The 23,389-nt window shown below is 38.5% G+C and overlaps 1 protein-coding gene across 2 annotated transcripts in view; it reads left to right on the forward strand.

Annotated features, from left to right (window-relative positions):
* Positions 1 to 11,619, forward strand: part of ETNK1 (ethanolamine kinase 1) — a 33,833-nt gene extending 22,214 nt beyond the window's left edge. Inside the window, exons 6-8 of one of the 2 annotated variants that reach the window (XM_082043430.1) lie at positions 1,693 to 1,853; positions 3,970 to 4,043; positions 5,180 to 11,619. In XM_082043430.1, the coding sequence (XP_081899556.1) occupies positions 1,693 to 1,853; positions 3,970 to 4,043; positions 5,180 to 5,252 (308 nt within the window). In that variant the 3' untranslated portion in view covers positions 5,253 to 11,619. Of the gene's footprint in view, positions 1 to 1,692; positions 1,854 to 3,969; positions 4,044 to 5,179 lie in introns of those variants that run through there. The other variant, XR_014183154.1, reaches the window with a different exon arrangement.
* Positions 11,620 to 23,389: the final 11,770 nt, after the last annotated feature.

The raw sequence follows: 23,389 nt of genomic DNA on the forward strand, positions 1-23,389 counted from the left end.
GGTAAAGGTAAACTGATTTTATAAAAAAGTGCTTGTTCCTGTACATTCTTTTTCTCCCTTTGTATATCTAGATATGTTTATATAGCTGTTCATGTGATGGTATCAAACTGTGTTAATGTTTCGTCTTGTAGGCCGATTAGTGCCCTTCCTTTGCAGCTCTGTTAACCCAGAAATGGGAGCATCATGTCCTAAATTTTGGCAGTTAGGTAGATACAGAACCCATAGCTTTCACAGTATCCTCCTGTGAAATGACACAGCAGGGTCTCAACCCACTGTAATGAAATACTACTGATCTAACTTTTACAGAGTAGATATATATTGAGAATATGCTATGTGGTTCCACCATTCCAAATGGTAGACATGTGGTTTTTTGATGGCTTTGCATGTGTGTACTAAGTACTTGCCCTGGGGTCATGTCCTAAAATGAGAAGTAAAGGTTAAGACTCTGTGGTAGGAAAAAGGTGGAATTTTAGGAAAAAGGTGTTGGTAGATTCATTCCTTTACTAGTTCAAATTGTTTGGTGAATGCTCATTCCATTTACTCCATTAAACAGAAATAACCTTGTGTATGCTGTATTATTTCAGAAGATGGGGCAACAGGAAAAAACATACATAATGGTTACTATAGTTGGAAAGTGCAGTATGGTGAAATTAGGAGCCCTAATCTACCTGTCATTGTTTCACAAACAATGTTAAGTCTAGGTAACTTTAAAAAAAATTCAGAGCGTATATTTTGTAATTTAAGTATTTATAAAGTGAGTGCAGTTCTTTGCAAAATATATTTTGAGACCTTTTGATTTTTTTCTTCTTGGACTTCTTCTAAGAGTCTGACAATATCTTTATAGAGTTAAGTACAGTAAGATGGCTAAACACACATACTTTTTTTTTTTTGGCCTATGAAGAACAGTTGTACTTCACCTCTGCTATTTTTTCCATCCAGTAAAAATCTGTTGATTTGCTTTAGGTTTAAAAAAAGAAGTTAATCTGGCACAGGAAAGAGTTTAGGTGATAGGAGATTGCACTGTTCATAAAATAAGACTTAAGGAGAATTCTGAAATCCCCTGGGAATGATAGCTAGTGGAAGCAACTGTGATCCACATTTGGGACTCCTGACAGAATCCATATGGCTTGTGATTAAGCATCTCCAGTACAGGAAGAAAAATAGAACAAAAAAGAATGTTCATGGAGATAAGACTTAAAATTCTACCAGTACCTTGTAGAGAAGAGAGGTAGACTTCTAATAAATTTTTCATCTCAGAAATGTGAGCTTGGTTTGTGATTGTATATAGGTCTGGATTCAGATTTGGATATTGTTGTGTACAAGTCCATTTCCCTGTGAAATGTGTAATACTTGATGTGGGTGAAAGGGCTTTTGTTTCATAGTACAAATGGTTTTAGTTGAGGCTTTTCTCAGATCCAAACTTGTTGAATTTCAAAATTCAAGTAGAACGTGTATGTGGCTGAAAACATATACAGGATAAATCTTTATGTTGAATGTTCTGATTCATGTGTGAGAAATTCTTGCCAACATCTAACTGATGAAATTGGGTCAAAGTAAAACCACTGATGTTTGTCCACATCAATTTGTGCATGTGTGTTGGGGACAAGGAGTGGGGGAAGCAGTCCAGTAATGTGATTCTAGTGATCTTTTTAGACACCGTAATGTTCTAATAGATATTTTTTCTTTCTCTAGGAGTAAATGAGGTAGACTACAGCCTCTATCCTAACAGAAAATTACAGGAACAATGGCTGAGATCTTACCTTGAGGCCTACAAAGAATATAAAGGATTTGGCACAGAAGTCAGTGAAAAAGAAGTGGAAGTTCTATATGTCCAAGTCAATCAGTTTGCACTGGTAAATAACAAACTGTTGATTAGAATATATTAAATGCTATAAAGAAGTTTGCTACTCTATGGACAAATGTAATTGCCAGTTTCTCACTGAGTGCTCCTTAGCTTGTTCTATGGAACCTTTGTTATGTTGTGTGTTAAAAAAAAAATCTCTGTGGAATATTCTTGCTGAAAGAGGCAGTGAGCATTCAGAAAATGAGAGACATTATAAGCTGTCTCCTGCCTTTCACTCTGTCTTTCCCAGACTTCGGATGTAAAAGTTTCACTCCCTCATTTTTTCCCTTTGAAAGGATGGAGTGAGTTCAGTTTTGATCTGCCTTTAGAAAATTCCACCTGGCTGCTTTGCCTCATCCTTCAGAGAGGGGAAAAAAAAATCAGGTGTAATTCATGGAGATAGAATAAGTAGTCATACTGGTGTGTTACTGAGTCCTTGAATGCCCTGATTATGTATACTGTTAAAAGCAGGTTGAAGATGTCTTCTCTTCCCCCTTCCCCCAGCTTTGTGCAGTTCCCAAAGGTAATTTAGAGGTTCAAGTTATTTTTCTCAGGTGTCTTGTTCTGCCTAGAGGATTTAACAAGAAATTTTGCAACAAAAGTGCCTTTTACCCAACAGCTAGATAACTTGATTTTGCTTTTTCCTTGAGAATAAAATACCAAACTATTCATAGGAGGACTAGGGCTAAGAAGCCAGCTTGGCCTTATTTCAGTCTTCTTTCTGACTAATCCAAGCATACCTGTTACTGTAATAACTTGGATTTTCTAGCAAAAAGGTAGTGGTTGCAGTGAGGAAATGCAGTTCACATTTTAGGAAGATGATTATTAAACAAGCCCTTAAAAATACCAGCTTTTTTTTTCCGTTATTCTTTAAAAATCGGTATTATCAACTGTTACTGTTAAATTCAGCTGTCCCATTCATTTAGGAAAGTTAGATCTGCAATTAAGTAGGCTGGTGGTCTGTTTCAAAATATATAGCATTGTTTTGTCAGTTTTAAACTATGGTCATATTAATGTTTAAGAGGATAGAGTTCTGTTTAGAGAACAGCTCAAGGCCTGCGTATAGACCACACATTATGCACAAATGCTGACACAAATACTCTTGTGCCAGTTGATGTGGGAAGCTTTGTTAAGAGTAAATATGAACTAAAGTTAATGGATGCTGGTGTAAAATCCCAAACTGCTCACTATAGGGTGAAGTTATCTAACGTAGAGGTACAAGAAAGATTCACATGTACATGTAATAGTTGCCATTTTAAGGTGTTTTCAGGTGTGTGTGCATGCACATCTCTTCTACACTCTGGTAAAGTGTTACATACAAGGTTCAGGAGGCAATTTAGGTAATTACTGTAAGCAGTTATTTACTGAATGGAAGTCTGAAGTGTATCACTTGTAACCTGGGTGGTCCAGAAATGACTTCCACAAGGAGACTCTCAACCTCATATATTTGTTAATTTGAAGTATATTAACAATCATATCATTATTGTAATCCATAGTTTCAATCCAAAACTGAACATGGGCCTCCAGACTAGTTATCTGGATTTTTAATGGAAGTAAGTTGGGAACAGATGAGAAATTTGTGTAAATGCTGATGAGTTAGAAGTTCTCTTACAAAGCTACAGATCATATATCTTTGTCCAAGTCAGTAGTGAAAGTGAATTGTAGCTATGGCCTAAGGGTTGTAATCAAAGGTTCAAAAGGAATTTCATGTTTACACTAGAGCTGAATACAGGTAAATAATATGTTTAATTAGCAGCACCAGGAATGAGCTAGTTGTGCTTCTGTACGTTTTTTAACACTGTGTATATAGTTGGACAGTGGTCTACTTAATAGGTGTCCTTTTTCATAAATGCAACATTTAATAGGTGTCCTTTTTTGTAAATGCAACATTATTTTTCTTGAAAATGATGCATGGAGAGTCAGGAGGAATGGAATTACTCCTCTGCCAATAATTAATTCTATAATACTTGTTTACCAGTCTGCTTTGGTAAAGAGAGACGAAATAACTTTCCAAAAAGATTGGGTTTCGAGAGTGCTCTTGTAGATAACTTTTTGTGTCAATATGAGAATGCTTACAAGTTGGATTTTATACAATGTTAATCTTTCACTAACTTCTTTTCTTTCAGGCTTCCCACTTCTTTTGGGGATTGTGGGCTCTAATTCAAGCCAAATATTCCACCATTGACTTTGATTTTCTAGGGTAAGTGTGCTTGCTGCATATAATCATAGAATAATTGATGCTGGAAAGGACCTCTGGGCTCATCTAGTCTAGCACTCCAGCTATCAGAAGGTATGAGGTCTGAGCAACAGATGTGATGGATCTATGTGATCCTACTACAATTCTTAACTTTTAAGAGAAAGCAGGATAGTAAAAACTGTCTTTCTATGCTTTTTGTTGTTATGAAAAGCTCTCAAAATTAGTATGTGCCCCTGGGCTAAAATACGTGGTATAACAAACAAGGAACATAACTAGAGGTGTTTTGTTGGAGAGACAAAGGCATAAAAGCCAAGTTAGCCAGTGTGCTCAGTTATCTGTCAGACATAGGACCTATGTTTCCAATGTAAGAATCAAGAAATGGAGCTCTTGTACAAAAGAGCTTGTTTAGTCTTATTGCATGGAGTATTGTTCTTTTCAGACTCTTTGTAATGCCAATGAATGTTAAGTTCTGTTTCCTGAGATGCTGGCCGGTGGTGTTCTGTTGCAGTTAGATGTTTCTTTGGCATTTTTTAAAATGGTCTTTCATGGTAACAATCAGAGGAATTAATCTATTGGGGACTGAGCAGGGTTACAAAATTAATCATTTTGCCTCGTAAAAGTTCCCACTTAAGAATATTTTGTACTGACTAAGCCAGTTTACTGAGTTTAGTTGTCATTCTGTAAAAGAGAAATCTGAATTTCTTCATGGGATGTGTTATTCTAAAGTAGAAGTACTTATTAGTAACCACTAGATGGCACTAAAACCAAGTTAAAGCACAGGTGGTAGACCCCAGAAATGTGTCAGTTTTGAATAAAATGTCATTCTTGCGAGGATCAAGGTCAGATTTCTTTGGAATTGTAGTTGTCAGTTGTTGGACAGTCTGTTAAGATCTATTAAATGGGAAAACACTACCTTTGATAATTCCAGAACAGCATCTGTTTTGCAAACTGTAGCAAGCTGGGAGATGAGAGTGATGGTGAGGAAGTTCTTAATTTCTTCCTCTGGCAGCTGCTAAGGGTCAGTGTTGGAAATGGGGTACTGGGGTAGGTGGGCTTCTGACTAGTCCTACCTGGCACGGCTGTTTTTATGTCATAAGTTACCTGCTCTTAACTTTAAATCTCTCCTTCCCTTTGCATAGGTATGCAATTGTCCGGTTTAACCAGTATTTCAAAATGAAGCAGGAGGTCATGACATTAACTCTTCCTGAGTAATGAAGAGGAAGAAACTTCCAAAGTGGATAGACAACCCCTGAATCTTCTCTGAGAACAGATACTGGAAAAAAGCTAAACATTTGTTGAAGTTCTGTAATGCTCACTTGGTGGTTCTTGCTTTATAAATAATGCCTCTGAACAGTCCTTCAATGTTAAATTTTAATATGAAGAGCATACATACTGCTGTTGATATAAAACGGATTAGAAACTTGCTAAATCTATAAAAAAGTTGTAGAAATTGCAATTTAATCCTTCTTTGTAATTTAACATATGTTGTATGTGAATTATTTATTATAAGTTTAACATGATTCCATTGCTGCTTTCATCAGTTTGTGTAAAAGTTGGGGTGCAGACAGTGAAGTTGTTCCAAAGGATTCACTTAACAAGTTATTTTATTGAAGTTGCATTAACTTATATTAAATAAAACATGCTCAGAATATTTTAGGAGTATACAATCAAAATATGAGTGATAATAGACTTGTGAGGTCACCAGTGTGCTGTAACTAGGGAAAAAGGTTAGGATCTTTATTTTTCCCTCTTTTTTTAAAAAAACAAAAAAAGAGAAAAAGAAAAAGGTAGCTTTCCCTGCGATGGTACTTTTCTTATGTATAAGAATCAACCAGCTTTTTGAAAGGTAGATAACATTTTGATTTTTCCTTCTTGATGTGTTAAACTGTAGAAATGTGGAGGTTCTGTAGACACCAGATTCCTTGAGGATATGTACCATCATAGTGTTAGATGGACAATGTACCATCTCCAACATCTGTGGGAAAGCTACTTCCTTAAGTGTACCTTTAAAGACCACTATTCCAAATATGTATTCATTTTGAAACTTGATTCTAAATTTGAACACTATTCTGGTCTCTGTATTTGATGTGCTTCAGCAATATCTAGTGAAATGGACTATTGACCTGAAGATTAGTGAACAGAGATCCTGTTGCACTGGGGAGCAAGACACTTAGGTTTACAGTTTGTGTATCGTTGACATCTTTCTGCTTTGCCATCTTCTGATGTTGGATTTTAGTCTTAAATGCTTGGTCCTGTAGTTGCAGGTTCTGATACGTCTTTTTTTTTTTTTTCTGTGGCAGCAAATTACTTATCAAAGTCTCTAGTTTGAAGGATAATATGGACAAATATATAACTTGAACAATGGGGCTTTGATCATCACACACACTTTCTTATTTCTTAAAGCTATTATACTAAGAATGGTATGAATTACAAAATGTGAATTGAGAAGAAAATGTTTACTTAACAAAACAATGTATAAGTCTGAGTGGAAAAGAGGCTTTAAATATCAAAGAGGGTGAGGGGGGCAAGAGGGGAAGAAACCCACAACAGAAAAATAAAACCCAACAATGCAGTGTGGAGTTGGGCAGGCATGTACTCAGCTCTGATCATACTCTGAAAAACTTTGCACTTCGGTCACATAAGTGCCCACGTGTACAAAGTCTGTGTGTGTGCATATACACATGCAAACACAAACTTACCTGAAGAGTAAATATTATGGGGAGTCTGTTGTACAGACTCCAGCAAAAATATTTATTCAAAATTGCTTTATGGCACACTGTGTGTGTATGTGTGTGTATGTGTATATACACACACATATATACGTACATGCTGTACAAAAGCTTGGATTGATTCAGGACAAAGACAATTGATGTGAATGAAAAATTTTCACCTTGTGAGACCATTTTGAATGGCATTCTGTTATTTTACAAAAGCAAGGTTTGGGATTTTTTTTTTCTTCTTGTTGATATTAATCTCTGAATGTTTCATTTTTTTTTTAATTTCCTTCAGTCAAACGCTTAATCCTAATTCAAATGGGAGAACTGGCATTTTTTGTAACTTGAAATTAGGTAACCATTTTTCTTAGCATTTGTTAGCTGGAGGCTACTATACTGGACAAATTTCTTGGTAGTTAAATAGAAACAATAGCTAAAACAAACATTTATATTTTCCTTTGTAGCAGTTATCAAGGATGTTGCTAGAGCTCAAAGCACTGAAGACTTTCTGTACTTTTTCCCTGTTGACATTCTTGATGTATGTTGCATAATACCCTTCTGTCTTGGTAGTCCCTTTAAGTTCAGCAAGATCTGCTTGGAAGTAAGATCGCTGAAGATTTTTGAACTCGTATTACTGTTTTCTTGAAGTGGTGGCTTTATTTCCCGCAGTGTTGCTTTGTATTTGTTAAATATTTGAAAAAGGCTGTGAAGTTCACTTTGTCTTGGAAAATCCAGCACTTGACAGATCCTAGTTTTCCCAACAGTTGGCAACACATTCCCTTTTCAGGTACCAGTACTATTTAAGTTTGGATTCAGTGTATTTTTTTTTTTTCAGTAGTATTTTTGTTTGTATAGCTCAAGTAGCAATAACTGGAGGAGTGGAAGCTTGCTTCTGCAGAACCAAAGCTCTTCACGAGTGCAGCTCAATCTCATTCTTGTGGAGTGAAGCTCCACCGAATCCTGTAAAAGCACTTTGAAGCAGATAGTAAATACTGGAGGCTTTTCCTGAGCCACTTTGAAGAAGCACAAGGACTGTCACAGGTTACAGCGGTTGACTTTGCAGTACTGGTAGAGGCTTTAATTTTGCATGTTGAAATTAATTTTACACACTTAAATGCTGCTTTGCATCAGCTTTCTTTCAAGACAAGTGCAGATTAAAACAATTCCTGATAAGTTCTGAGGGAATACTGTAAAACATTTTCCAAAATGGAACGCCAGTTACCTTGAGCCTTGTTCCACATCTTTTTGAGCCAGTGGCACTCGGACATTCTCACTTGCTAAGGAGTATCTTATCTACAGGTGCATTAAGTTGGAAGCAGTAGTTTGCAATAGCAGTGTAGATTATAAGGTAGCTTGAAACTGTGAATACAGGACATTCTGAATGTAAGTTAGGTACTAGAGCGCTGAGCTAGAGAACATGTACTTGTTTCATTTAATTTATCTCAGTCTTTTTAGTAGCATTGTTAAGATATTTGAAGGAGGACAAAAAGAAATTACTGAGCTCTAGAAACATCCTGTAGTAGTTTTGACTGTGACTTGCCAAGAAGACATTCTGTTGCCTTTATGTTAAGCTAAGGGCATGAATGCCAAAATTAATAATTCTTACTGTAGTTAAACCTATATTGTAAATATAAAGAGGATTATTAGTAGCGGCATTCTTGCATAAGTAGCATCAAGTCAATAGACCATAGTGGCCTGGTTGCTTTTGTAAAGCAGAATAGTGTGAATTTTTTTCTTCTCATTTCTGCAGTCGGATCTGGCTAATCCATGCCTAATTTCTTAGGTCACCTAAACATTTAAGATTTCTCAACAATAAGTAGTCTCTGCTCACATAATGTTAAATTCCTCCATTTACACATCTTGATTTGAATTTTAAAAGGACTTGCCCAATTTGCATTAACCAGGTCTGACTGTATATGTATATACAACAGTGTAAATAACCATTTGTAAATTAGTGTGAATTGTACTGTATCTTGCATTTATGGACTTGTGTATTGCATTGTATTCTCTCCTATTTTGTAGAAACTTTGATGTAAAGAAATCTGTGTGTGGACTTCTTTTGTTAACTTGACCTGTAACAGAGCATAATAGTTTTATGTTAAGGTCTCCATTTATAGCCTTGGGCATCCAGTGTCTTTTTTTCCCCTCATCTCGCTCTTGGGAATGATTCTGGGAATAAAGGAATTTATACAGTACTAAGATGAAGAGAGAGTATGTCCTAACAATAGGGCAAAACTGTGTGTCAGAAGTCCATGCAGTACCTATCGTGTAGGGAAGGCTGTTAAAATAGTTTACTTAAACTTCCAAAAATTTCCTACACATTCTTGAATGCTGGTGACTTTTAAACATAAGCATGTTGAAGTATTCCCAAAGTGTGTGCTCCTGTGGTGACAGCAATTTAATTTGTTGTAGAAGTCACCCAACTTAAATGGTTTTGGTGGATATAGCCTTATACTAGGGTTAGTTGCTCACTTGTAAATGCTTACAATCAATGCCCAAGTCACCACAATAGTTCTACCAGTCATGCTCCTCCACACTAGAACTACTATCAGTGTTGGCACTTCAAGTTACTAGGGTCCTGGGAAGTGAGCTTATCAAAGAAGTATTAGTCAAGAGGAGGGATGGGCTCAGTAAAAATACAAGTAAACGGAAGTCATTCACATGGAAACTCAGGCTTAAGCTTTTGATGTAGCAGGGTGCCGGATATGCTTGTTTACTTGTGTGGTTTAAGGGCAAGAGCAAATTGTGAAGGGGAAAGTTTGTTTCAAAATTAAGATTTCTTTTAAAGCCTTTGGTATCTGACAAAACCTTACAAAAATGTTCTTACCAAAAGAAATCGAACCAAATGTTAGTAACTTGCTGATTAAACAAAGCTTTATTCTATAATCCAATCTCTTGCTTGGGGTAGTCCTTCCTCCAGTTTGCAGAGGAGGTTGATCACATCTTAGCTGAGTTTGCAGTGGCTGTCTGTTCTTGAGTTGTTGTAATGTTTTTGTATCATTTACTGTGTTCTTGGATGCCTTCTAAGGTGTGCTAGGTTATTAAACTACTGGAATTAGCTACTGTGTCATACCATTTCTTCCATGCCAGGCAGGTTGTAATTACAGTAACAGAACAGAAAGCATCTGATCAAACCTTCAGGTAATGCAAGGCAGATGTTGAGCAGCCTTACAGCTGATTTTTTGCCCCCCCTTTTTATTGCTGTGGGCTGCAAGCTGTTTCCATTACTTGTGAAAGACATGAAAAGCCACGACCTTTGGTCTTGTGCAAGGCAGGTGTTCTGATAGCCAACCACACAATGTTTAAGAAAAGGGGCTCTCAGCAGTGAGAAACCACACAAACTCAGGTGGAACATCTTGGAAGAAACCAGCCTTTGTGGCTTATAGACCTCTGGAGTGGAAAGGAAAACGTGTGAAACATTTGTATGTGCCAGTTATAGGGAGGCGCTCCATCTAAGTGATGTGGTGAGACTTTTTTTAAAGTGATTTTTCCAGTTGGTCTGATCTGTAGAAATTAAATTCCTGTGATTAGGAAACCAGTCAGCTTGGGGGAAGAGGGAAGAAACATTCCGAAATATTACCAGAAGATGTAGGCTGTTGCTTAATTTGCAACACTTAGATGAGAGTTGGGCATTTCTGTGTATCTATTACTGTAGGCAGTGTTCTGCACCGGATTCTTTAGTTAAGGGGTTTTATTATTACTATGAAATATCAGAAAACTGACTGGAATGGGCCTGAAGCCCATTATGATCTTAAAACAGGTGGCCAGACTTCACCAGATCACCAAACTTCTGGTTCAAGGTTTTATGTTAGCTGATCCCGTAGCCTTCTAAACGTTTTGAGCTGCTGTCTTGGGTTCCCTATGGTGTGGAACTCTCATTCATGGACTTCTGAATTAGTTTGATATTCTGCTTATAGACAGATGACATAAAACCTGGTGGAAATCAAAAGCTGTGTGAACATTGAGAAAGCAAATGTTACTTGAAATCTAACAAACTTTGAAAATAAATGCTGAAATAACTTCAGGTACTGCACCAGCCTATTTTTGTGGTATCGCGACTGTTTTTTCTATGTTAAGTGTTTTTATTTTTCTCCACATAGAGATCCATTTAAAACACAAGATGAAAGAGACCACGCAAGAGAAACATGAAAAATGTATACAGTGCCATAAAATGCAGCATAAACTGGAAAAAAAAGTATATGTTTTTAAGCTTATGGTGGTAGTAATTATTAAGTGTTATAAAAAAAAAATAGTAGGTGTCAAGTTTTCAGTGTATGAGAGAACTTTTTTTTTCTAGAAATGTTCCTTTTAACATTTTGTATCTCTGTTGCAGTCTGTGGTAGTTAATAATGCTGCTTTGTACACAAGTGCTTTGAATAGTCTCAGCACTGAGAATGTATCCAATCTCTCTTAAAAAAGACTTAAAGTTAGATTCATTGGTTCTGTCTCAAGCCTCTTAATCCAGCTATCTAAAAACACTTTAAATACTTGCAGAAACAGGGCTGTAGCTTATTAGGGATTTATTCCATTTTGTGTCCTTTTTTTTTTACTGCCTATTTTCTAATGTTCTTTTAAACATGAGTCCATTTGTCCTGTGAATAAAATAAGCTCAACTTATAAATAAGCCTTTGTCATCTTCCAGCACTGTCATCGTCCCAAAAGTCCCCATGACTCATCTTGTATGTTGTGGAGTTTAGATGCATCATTTATCCATTGGAGTGAATTGTGTTTCTTTTGAACTAAATGTTATTGAAGCTATTATAAGGCCTTCTACCACTGATTAAATGAAGTAATGTACCTTTCCGAGAGATTTATATTGTGTAAATAATTTCAAACTGCAACAATAAAGTTTGTTTCCAACTGCACTCTTAGTATATATTGTGATTATTTTGCTTTCCTCAGGTTTAAAAGCACTTGATATGGAATACTTAAGAGCTCTTAAAGACTTGTGTTCAAATGCATACTTCTTTCTGGGATTAACAACCCAGCTAAAAATTAGTAGTTGGAACCAGTATTTTGGCTTGCACAAAGTTAACTCTTAGCAGTGCTGTGCATTAAAGAGGTTTGGTCATTGACCATTAAAATGTCACATCTGGGAGGCAGGAATTAGGTGGAGCGTGGCTGTCAGTAGGAATTGCTACCGTCGAGGAACTGGAGGAAAACATGCAAAATCTGGGCTGCTCAGAAATTTAATTTATGCACAATAAGCATCAGGGACCCATTTTACAGGCTGATTGATCCATGATGCTGAAGAAAGGTGCTGCATCCACCCTGAAGGTGGTTGAACTAGATGACCTTTAAAGGTCCCTTCCAACCCAAACTATTCTATGCTGGTGTCACAGTGTTAGTTGCTTGGGGGTTGACTGGGATGTTTTGATGTACATCAATAAAACTCTTTGCTTCCTCCATCTTGGTTGGGAACCCTAAAGAGAATTATTTCAGCAAGGTACAGATTTTACTTGTGCCTGAGTTACCCTGTGCAGTTGCCAGCAGTGAATTTATGGAGGAAAAGATTCCTTAGGCCAAAGTCTGCGCTCTTCTGTGCCTGCCATACTTGTCACTGAAAATAGGGATTTCACAGAATCACAGAATGTTAGGGATTGGAAGGGACCTCAAAAGATCATCTAGTCCAATCCCCCTGCTGGAGCAGGAACACCCAGATGAGGTTGCACAGGAATGTGTCCAGGTGGGTTTGAATGTCTCCAGAGTAGGAGACTCAACAACCCCCCTGGGCAGCCTGTTCCAGTGCTCTGGCACCTTCACTGAGAAGAAGTTTCTTCTCAAATTTAAGTGGAACCTTTTGTGTTCCAGTTTGTACCCATTACCCCTTGTCTTATCATTGGTTGTCATGATTTCCTGCATACACTGAAAACAAAATTTTGGTCTTGTTTGTAGTGGGCTTGATTAAGGCTTTATCAGAGTTTATGTGTATGTAGTAAGGGACAAACAGAACAAGCAAATAAAGGGAAGTATTTTTTTAAAAGTTCTGATGAGTGCAAAAGCAGAATAACCCTTAGGTTATGAAAAAGTACTGACCCAGCATTATGGGAGACTGGAGCCTTGTGCATCTTTTCATAAATAGGTTTTTGTATATAATAATTCCTTCTTAATTTGCAAGGCATCCACCTTTTAACTCTGACTGTTTTCTTCAAGTCTAATGATCACAGGGTAATGCTTTATACACACAACTTATGCAGCATGAGATTCTCAAACACTCCAAGCATGACTGCTTCTTGTTGACCTAACCACGTGGCCTATTTCCTTTGGGCTTTTTGCTGCTTAAGTACTACTACTACAGAATGGATGAGTTGAAGAATTATTTTTCAATTTAATAGAAAATACTCCGACAGTGACTGGGTATCTGGGATGACTTGTCCCTACTGAATTGCTGCTTAGAACCAAGAGCTGGCGTTTCTTAGGCATCTCCTGCCCAAATCCTCAGAACTTTCCACAGGGCTAAGTTGTGGCTAGTGGTTGTTCACTGTCATAATTACAGTCAAATTGACATCTCCTGTGCTGATAAACTAATCCACTGTAACATGGAATCTTCCTTTTCTTCCACCAGTAAAACTCCTTTTACGTCTTGGCTGGAAAAAGCAGAGCAAGCCCTTGCTAGCCTAGAAGGTGTCTGTGGGAAGTAATGATGAGGGGTTTTTTTGGGGTCACCCCAGAAAATACAGTCCTGAATAGGTTACCTGTTTTCTTCAAGATAAAGAGCAAGCTACACACATAAAATAGGAAGGAAAACAATGGCACGTGTGATGGACTCCACTACATACTGTGTTTAAATGCTGACTATGCAAAATGTGCATTCCTGGGAGTTTCCATGAGCTAATTAAAAAATAGCACATTTACCCTTAATAACAATAGAAATCTGATTTGTTTTACATAGGATGTATACAGGTTTATAGGTTAATAGACATATTAAATAGAAGGCTTGATTCCCATTAGCGCTGCAGAGCCAAGCAGTGTGAGAGTGCATGGGAATTTGTTTTCCGCACATCCCGGGGCGTGTGCTGCTGACAGTCCCCTCTCAGAACTGGCACTTGCTACTGAACATGTAGAGAAGGCTTTTTTTTTTAAAAGCCCCACAGTGTCCTTTATTGCTGACACATAGCGGCAGAAATATTTCTTTCATCAGGAACTGGCTTTGAGGAAGGAGTGTGGACCTCTTGTTACATGCTCTATTGAAAGCCTTCCTTGAAACTCCAGACCAAAGGTGCTAACCATGTCTTATTTCCTTCCCATTCCCTGTTAATATTCTCTACAATTAATCTGCAGTTCATCTTCATCCTGCTCTCTTGCTGTGCTGTTTAGAATAAAGCTGCATGTCTCTCTTTTTTTTTTTTTTTTTTTTTAATTTTTAGGAGTGTGAAAGAAGCAATACATAGAATTACATAGAATTGTTCAAATAATAGCAGTCGACTGAGAGGCCGAAGGTGGTGTCTGCTTCAAATGACTTTATGACTGACTGAGTCAAGTCAGAAGCAAGGCTCACTCTTTGTTGTAATTATTTTCTGTTGATACCTTCATTTCTCTGTGCCCTGGGAAACAGAGTGGGATGACAAACTCCAGCACTTACCCGCAGGTGGCAATGGAGCTGCAGACTGTGTCTCATTGTTGAAGAGGCTTTTTCAAGACAGCTTATTTTTTGTAGTACAGCATGTCATACATCGAGTTAAACAGGAAAAAGGGTATTCTTTTATCTCTCAGTGAGTTGCAGCCAAGATCTGTAATTGCCTTGCTCTTAATGTTGCGTAACTGTTAGCAAGACTCAAGCCAAGCATTAATGAATTTCATCAGAACTTCATTTTTTAATGAGCATCATTAATCGTTAGTCATGCGTGCTACAACCTACACTTTTCTAAAGTGGGGGTTTGCCAATCGTATTGCACTACAAAAACAGCAGCATATTTTCCCCAGATTTTATCAGTCAAATAACAACAAGAAAAGACCATGAAGGGATTGAGACCAAAAAAACTAATTTATTTGACCTTTTAAATACTTAAGATGCTCTCTGAAATTTGCTCCGAAGCTTTAGCTTGTGAGCAGCTGCTGCCCCGCTTTCTTTTCTCTGAGCTGTGGTAATACTGTGAGAGCTCTGGTGAGAGCTGGTGGGGACTGAAATGGATCTCACCTACCAAACTTGAGTTGTTCCAAGCTATAGTGTTGACCTGGCCTCTTAAGATGGTCTCACTGGGCTTCCTCCGGTGCTTGTTACAAACTTCAGTTCATTTTTTTAAGGCAAAACTTATTTCCAGGCTTGGAAAAATGATGACTAGTGATCTCCTGGCTGGTCTTTACTGCTTTGGATTGTGCAACTAGATGTGTCTAAAGGCTAGAAAGGGAACATTGGGTTCCTGACCATCCTTGTGCACTTGCTCAGATTTAGAAATTCCAGTAACTAGTCAGTGGCGAAGTTTTATCTGCACCAAACTCTTGCAGCTCATTCATCCTTCCCCTGTAATCAGGTGGATCTGACCAGCTTGTAGAGGTGGATGAACTAGGTTGTCACACAGATGTCAAACTTAGAGCTTTACAAGAAACAAAAGCTTTTCACCGTTGTGTGTACTAGAGGTGTGCGGCGAATCGTAACTCTGGCCCAAATAGTGCAGCCTCTCACTGCAGATGCTGATTAGTACCAAGATTTCAGAAGCAGGTTAAAACAAACTAAACTAATCAAATTGTGCCTAATAATACTGCACAATGATGAAAAAGTATTTTCTGTAGCTTATGCGCTGGACCAACAAAATATTTTACCTTAATCTTAACCTATGTAAACACCAATGTCTGTGGTTAAAACGGAGGAGTTGTCTAAGGCAGTGACATGTAGGGGGAAGAGTAAAAGAAGAGATCTTTTGCAGGGAGCAGAGAGAAGAGTGTGCCTCTCTGATGAAAGGAGGAGGAGGAGGCAGCATCATGGAGGAGAAAGATGAAGAAAGGATTGTGAGGAAAGAATGGAATACAGATGGGAAAAGAGAATGGAAAAGGGAGCAGTTAATGAAAAGGTGTACTGACATGAGGGGACGGCAGAGGGCTAGAAAACGGGGACATGAAATAAATGGAACATCCAAGATGAGGAGAAGATATTGAATGTAGTGGCAAGAACAAATCAGATGTTTGCTGCAAATAATCAGTTCGCAGCCAAGAAAAAAAATGGGACCTCCTTTTGAAGGTGTCATAGTTAATTTCCTTGTTTCTCTGGCATATATTATCAAAAGCAGTAGTGATTTTGGATGTTTTTGTTTGAATGTCTAATTGGAGAACCAGCAATGTTCAGGGCGGCTTGCTATGGTGTCCCAAAACCAGGTCTACTTGCAAGTTCTGAGTTTTGTGATTTGGAAGTGTATTTATTCATTGGATGCAGGGTTCATTTCAGCTGCTTAGAATTCTATAGTCCAAAAAAACTGAGAGGAAAAAATAGAAATGCATGCAATAGATATTGTTCAGTGTAACTGCACATTGAAGTACCAGATCTACTCTTGGAAAAAACTCAGTTGCTGCTGTTTATGTTGTGCTAACATGAATCTGAAGATTTGTACTCACGCTTTATCTAGCCCAAGTGATTATTCAAAAGTTTGAGGATGAAATAGAAAGGCAAAAAAATGACCTCAGGGGTCACCGAAAAGAGGTGCAAACCAATAATATTTGGTATAAAAAGGTTTCTCTCTTTGTTTATCTGGTCTCTGCTTGAGGTGCAGAATAGGGTTGCAGAATTCCTCCTTGCCTGTTTTCTATGGCTAAGATTAACAAAACCTGCTGCGGTTGGCTTAATGGACTGTGAATCGGGAAGAGTGAGATTTTAATAAGTTGCTGGTTAATACCTACAGCAGCATATCTGTGTGCATGGTGAGAGAGCTGTAAATACCAGCTCTTACTTCGTATAACCTGGTCCTCAGCAAGGGAGGCCAGAGAAAAATGGCAGGGGGAGATGGCTGAGAATTTCAGCTTACAAGAAATAATATATGGATTGTGTCAGTGAATTGGTGGGACGGAGGCTATGGAGGTCACTTTTTCATGCCAAGTTTTTGTAAGTCGTGGCGTTCAGTATCCCGTTTTATGGCTGCTTCACTTGAGAAGTACATGCTTGTGTTAGGATATTGCAGGTGGAGAAGTACTTGGAGTGATAAAAATAAGTAATATTTTAAACTTTGCCACTGACTAACATTATCATTGCTATGTTACGTTTCATAATGCTTGACCAAATAGGAAATTACTGCTGCTTCAAGTCTTCCTTTGGGCTGTGAACAAATAGACATGTTAATAGCTGTGTTCACTAGCAGGAATGTGTATCTGCCTGAGCAACTGATTCAGTTTAATACCTTGCTCCAATTCTAACCTGATTTGGGCCAATCTTGTTTTCTCCATTTCTCTTTTCCTGCTGTATTTTGTGTATTTACATTGCCAAAGTCCTAGATTTGTCCTACATACTGATAAACAATGGCAGGATTCCCCTGTGTCAGAGATAAAAACAGCTACTACTGTCACAATTAAAACCAGTAAATTCTTTTCTTTATGTGGAATTATCTAGAACAAATCTAACACACAAAAATGATGCAAACAATGTAAACTTAATATACCTATAAATATGTTAAATATTATCGAATGTATTAATATATATGACATAGAATATATATTATTCTGTATGTTATACTAAGTCTATTACTATGCATTACATTATATATGTATTGTATAATGTGTTTTATAATAGCATGTGATTAATTAAATTCATTGAAAGCCATCCTACTCTAGAAGCAAAACAAAGACTTCTAAATCTGAAAAGCATGATTAGGTCTTGAGAGCTGAAAATACAAGAAGCTGTTACATGATTTTCTATCATTGTATCTGTTATTAGACTTAACTGTGAACAACATTCTACTAAAAACATCAGTCCTAACCAGTATCTATCACATGTATATTAAATGGAGCAAAACACCCAGCTGGCTGGGAAATATCACTTCCTTGCCATAGGAAATGATCTGAAATTGCAAAACGTTATCTCACTGTCATATTGTTCTGCAAAGAAACACGTGGCGTAAAATAATTCCATTCCTTCAAATAATTCAATGTTTTATTTAAATATATAATATTCATGTCATGGATGGCAGATAATATCTCTGAGTTGTACTTTCCATTGCAACTGTCGACTACATTTTTAAAAATAGAGCAGTAGAAGAACAAATATTATCTATGCTTCAAATGAGCTCAGACACCCAAAGCTGTTTTGTTTTATACTTTGTGTGTAAACATAGACATACAGGGAGATATTTCGGCCCAAGGACCTTGCAATAGAAATAAAGGTAGAAGAAGGTCATATTCCCATTTTACAAGTAGAGAAGAACATAATACAAATATAAATTACAAACCTAGCTTCACACAATGAGTTTTGTAGCATGAACGGGAATTAAACACAGATATTAAATTGATTAAACTTTTCTAATACCTTTTTTTTTCCCCCGAGAGAACGATGCTCGCTGAGACTGAAATGTTTCTACAATTATGTTCTGTTTGCAGAAAATTTCCTGAGATCTTGAGCAATGTATGAAGCAACAATGAAGCTTTGAACCAGGAAGGAAAGCAGGCATCCCTTGCATCTGCATGAGTCTCCCTGGCATCAGGGCAGTGATTCTAGATCGGATTTCTTCTTCCTACCCTAAAATGAAGGTTAAAAACTCAATCTCTTTAGAATTAATAGCAACATTTTGAAAGTTGGAAATGCTTTTGTGAAACGATGTCCAGGACTGTATTTTAAATCCAAATATCTGCCTTCGACAACTGTTGACAACATTGATGATAAAATAATGATTTTCAGCATAATTTAAGATTTGCTGACAATTTCCTGGCTATCTACGGATTATCTACCATGTGCAAATAATTAATGCATAAATTCACCTGGATTTAAAATGTAGTGGATATTAATAGAATACTTAGTCTGATCTTTTCTGTAATTCATGTCATGAAGTTCTTCCTCCTACAGCCATGCTGAACCAAAATAACTTGTGATTCAGTAAAACAGCCAATCTTGATTTAAAGAGAGCTTGAAATGGCAAGTTTGCTGCTTTGACTGGTACTGTGTTCCTATGGAGAGTCAGACTCACAGTAGAAACAGTTGCTTCATCTTCCCTCTGAATTTCTCTGCTGTATATTCCTTGTTATACCTGTCTCCACTTAAAGAAAAGGTCACCTTTTAACCTCAATTTCCCTTGTCGCCTTTCAGTCTTTGTTCTGACAGGTAAAACTGAATGAAGTGTACCAGCTCAGCTTATAAATACCTTCCTCATCACACTTTTCCATCCTGACAGTTTTACGCTGCTGATACCAGAGAGGGACACCATATTCCACTATATTCCCCTCTCAGTATCTCACTTGTTTCTCCCCCGCTTTCATTAACTACCCAGTTATTTATCAATTAAAAGTCATTGATCCCTTCCTGCTAAGGCAGAGTTGCTATCAGGCAGCAGAGTCAGCACCTTTGTTCGTGGGTGAAAGGTCCAGGTCATTCCAGTTTGAAACGCTTGATTGTTTGAGTCACCAGTCTCCCAAGTTGATCACCATCACATTACGATGGCCCTGACAGCTCTGCCAAACTCCTTATTACCACAAAATTTGTCAAAAGTGGGTTTATATTCATTTCAGGATCACAGATGGTAATATTAAATAGCACTGGGCTGTGAACTGATCCCTTTCACCATCTATCTGATGCACAGTAATAATTCACCGCTGACAACTATTTTTGAGATCTGTGAGTTAGCCAGGTTTTAATTACAGCTCAGTGAAACAATTCTTCTGTAAAAAAGAATTCTGTTTGTCAAAATCCAAATGTTTTGCAAGAATGTGTCAATTCTGACAAATATTTTTAACGAGAAAAAGTCAAAACATTTCATTTTTACTTTCTTGATTTATTTTAATAATATCAAAACATTTTGTTTTGATATAAGATAAATTTGTTTTGACTTTATCATGTTTTCATTTCATTTTCTTTCTATATTAAAGTATCTTTAACATGCTTCATATTAAATATACCAGCGAAGACATCATATTTACCATAAGAGAAGCTCAAATGGATAAACATTATCCAAATGAATTATTTGAAATGTGTTGGCTGTTCTAAATCAAACTGGAGACAATTTTTAAACCATTGTCGATTTTGAAGTCACAAAATTTCACTCTGATTTGGAAACCTTTTCAGCCCCTCTCCATGGCTCTGAATTTTCTGCAAGGTAAGTTTGCATTCTGGATGCATTTAACATCTCCTTTATAAGCAAGAACCAGTTACTATTTTAATTGTAATGGTAATGTAATTATTACACCTATTAAAGTGACCTTGTTTTGTCACTTTCTAAAAGGAAAAATATACATTTTAAAGGGTTTTTTTTTGAGTTTTGGCTGTGCAGGCTGCCTTCTTGCAGTTTTTGATTTGGGAGGGTCCTGGATTAAGATGTTGGAGCTGGGACCTAGCAGATTAGCACTACAGACCAAGTGTTGCAAAATTGGAACCATTTAGATAAAACATGGCAATAAGACTGGGGAGTTCTCTTCCAAATGCCCCGGCAAATGTGTGCGTGACATGCAGCAAAGGCTAGAGCTGCACCTCTCACAATTTCCCCACTGACAGGAGCCTGTCAGCAAGAAGCTGCTTGCAGGGAGAAGGGGGAAGCCCACCACAGAATCATAGAACAGTTTGTGTTGGAACGGACCTGTAAAGGTTATACCTAGTCCGACCCCCCTGCAATGAGCAGGGACATCTTCAACTAGATCAGGTTGCTCAGAGCCTCGTCCAGCCTGGCCTGGAACGTCTCCAGGGATCCATCGACCACCTCTCTGGGCAACCTGGGCCAGGGTTTTACTACCCTCACTATAAAAAATTTCTTCCTCATGTCCCCAGTCTTGCTGCAGCCCCAACTGTGCAGGTGGGTGCCCAAGGAAGGAGCCACGGCAGGGGCAGCCTGAGCCCCCAGAGGCCCCACAGTCAACTTTTGGGAGCATTGAATTTTCAGCCAGGGCATTTTCTTGAGCCAGCTTACGGTGTGGGCATGGGAGCCAACATGTGGGAGGGGCACAGTGTGGGGCCGGCACCTGAGATGAGGCCAAGGCTATGCTTTTGGGCAGCAGCCTGTAGCTAGATTGGGTTGCAAGTTTTGGTGGTGGTTCCTGTGCCTCAGCAGCTTTCTGACCACTGACCACTGATGAAACGCAGCAGGGCAGTAAGTGCATTGCTACGCAGATGGGTGGGGAAAGAAGATGGAGCCTGGTCTGTTGCAGACCTCTGCCCTGGTGGGTAGCTGGGCAATAAGGGAATGATTTGTCCAAGAATGACTTTTCCAAGTTTCCCAACAGCTGGAATGGAAGAGAAGAAAAAAAATATAAATTGAATAGCTGGGAAACAGACTTTGAAATACGGTTGTGATTGGAAGGAATAACAAAAAAGAAATGAAAGATGAAGGCCTCAAGAGGAAAGAAAACTAACTAACGAAAATGTCATATATGAAGAAAAATATAAGAATGTCCTAGTGTTCCCCTTTGCAGCTAAATAATTAATATGAGACTTATCATGAAAGTGGGGGAGAGATCTGTGATGAACACATCAGGGATGTTTATGTTGCAAAGACGCAGACCTCAGGCTTCTGGGAAGGTGCTTGTGTGTCCAGAGCCACAATAAAGTTGTGTGTTGTTCTCCTCTTCTGTCCCTCTGTCAGTTCTTTCACAGTGTACCTCCATTTTGGGCACAGCAAAATGGAGCTGGTCTGGATGAAACTGGTAGAAATGTTGCAAAAAGGTTGAAGATCTTTCATTTTTACAGGCTTCAAAAATAGACAGTAATTTCTGCGTAGGACATGGGTAGTGAAATTGTGGGCCGAAGACATCCCTGGGAGAAATTCATGTTGTGATTCACTCCATGTTGCTCAAGTCAGGAAGAGGGATCTCGTTTTCAGTCAAAATCCTGTGGAAAGGTGTGAAGATAATTCTTTATCTAAGTTGAAAATATTCATGGGAATTACTGAGGCTTATTTTGTAAAATAACTAAATATTCAAGTAGAGCCTCTGTTTGCATAGTAAATAGCAATAGCTAGAACCAAGCTGATGCTGTCTGTCGGTCCATCTACCCTGGTGCATGGCTGTGGTTCGTCCCACTGCACACCCATCGTGGGCAGGATACAGAAGTGCCCTTGACATCTCAAAGTACCTCACCTATCTAAATATCTGTGTACATTTCAAAAGAACAAATGAAAGTCTTACAGATCAATAGGGATGCTAAAACTCTGGGCTTCTCTTGACCTGGAGATTAGATTGTGTTTATGATTTTGCAGTTCATGTATGGGTAAAGGGAGACACAAAAGGTAGGTGGTTTGCCAAAGCTCACTCCATAAAGGAGTACAAATTAAAAGACAAATTCTGGCGCAATGGGGAACCTGTGGCAAGACTCCAGATGACGTTAGGCAGCCTGGCTTGCCTGACATCCGCTCACAGCCCTCCCTTCTCTTTGGATGTCTTCCCTCCCTTAGAACTAACAGAGCACGATAATTTTTATAATGAAGGGCCAGGTCGTCAGCTTATGTTCAGCCACCAAGCTGTGGTGAAATCACTGGAGACTGGCAGGTTTTATACCAGCTGAAGCTCCAATACCTGTCATTTCAGTCCCAGTGGTCCAGGATCCTTAAGGCAGCTGGAGACCAGCGTTGCTGGTTGGGAGTCTGAGCAGAATAGACTAGTGGGAACAAAAAATGGGGATTTGCACTTTTCTCCCAATCCCATGACTGGCTTAATTTACAAGCCGGCACAGCGTCCTTACCCACACAACACATCAGGGTTTTGTCAGTGAATATGAAAATAGACCATCAGGCACAGTCCTGCTTTTCCTGCGGTTTTTGGCTTACGTATAGATTCTTTATCTCAGCTTCTTTTTCCATCTGCCTTTTCTCTTTTACTCCCTTCCTTTTGTTAGGGCTGCTGTGTGGCTGAATATCTGCCGGTGCACAAGTGAATAATCCCATTGTCCAGTCCACGTAGGATGGCGGCATCCAAATCCACACCCATCCCCGCGCAGCTGGTGCTGGCAGGCAGCCACCCCGCAGCCGTCGGTGCCCAAGGAGCCCCAGCTGCCTCTTTTCCTACCGCTACGCAACATTGCAAGGGCTGGCTGGAAAAATCAGGTTAGGCCTCTTGCGGAATAGCTGACTTTCCATACAAGGCCCCACAGGTGCTGAAAAGCATGTCGAGGAGAGGCTAGCCCCGTACCCACCTTTCAGGAGTAAATGGTGTTTTAAATGAGTGAGCGATGTATAGGAAAAGGTTGAAGATTTCACTCGTGCAGAGGAGCTGAAGGCGTCTGCTTGCTAATAAATGTGTGAAGGAAGCAATGGTTTTTACTGAGCTGCAGTGGAAGACAGCTCGCTTTAAAACCAGTGAGTCATAAATAAGCTTTGAGTGAAGACTTTTTGTTCCCAGCGACTAGCAGGCAGGTGCCCAGACCCAATGGGGTGGGCACAGCCAGGAGTGCTGCCACCCCAACCCAACGTGGGCATAATGTAAAGAGTACGCAATTATGATAGAGCTAATAGAGAAATAGTCATAAAACTCCTCCTCCACTTTCTGTGTAGAAAAACAACTGCTTGGTCAAGATGGAAAATTTGATGA

This window comes from Streptopelia decaocto, assembly GCF_964273445.1.
Source record: "Streptopelia decaocto genome assembly, chromosome: 1".
Classification (NCBI taxonomy): Eukaryota; Metazoa; Chordata; class Aves; order Columbiformes; family Columbidae; genus Streptopelia; species Streptopelia decaocto.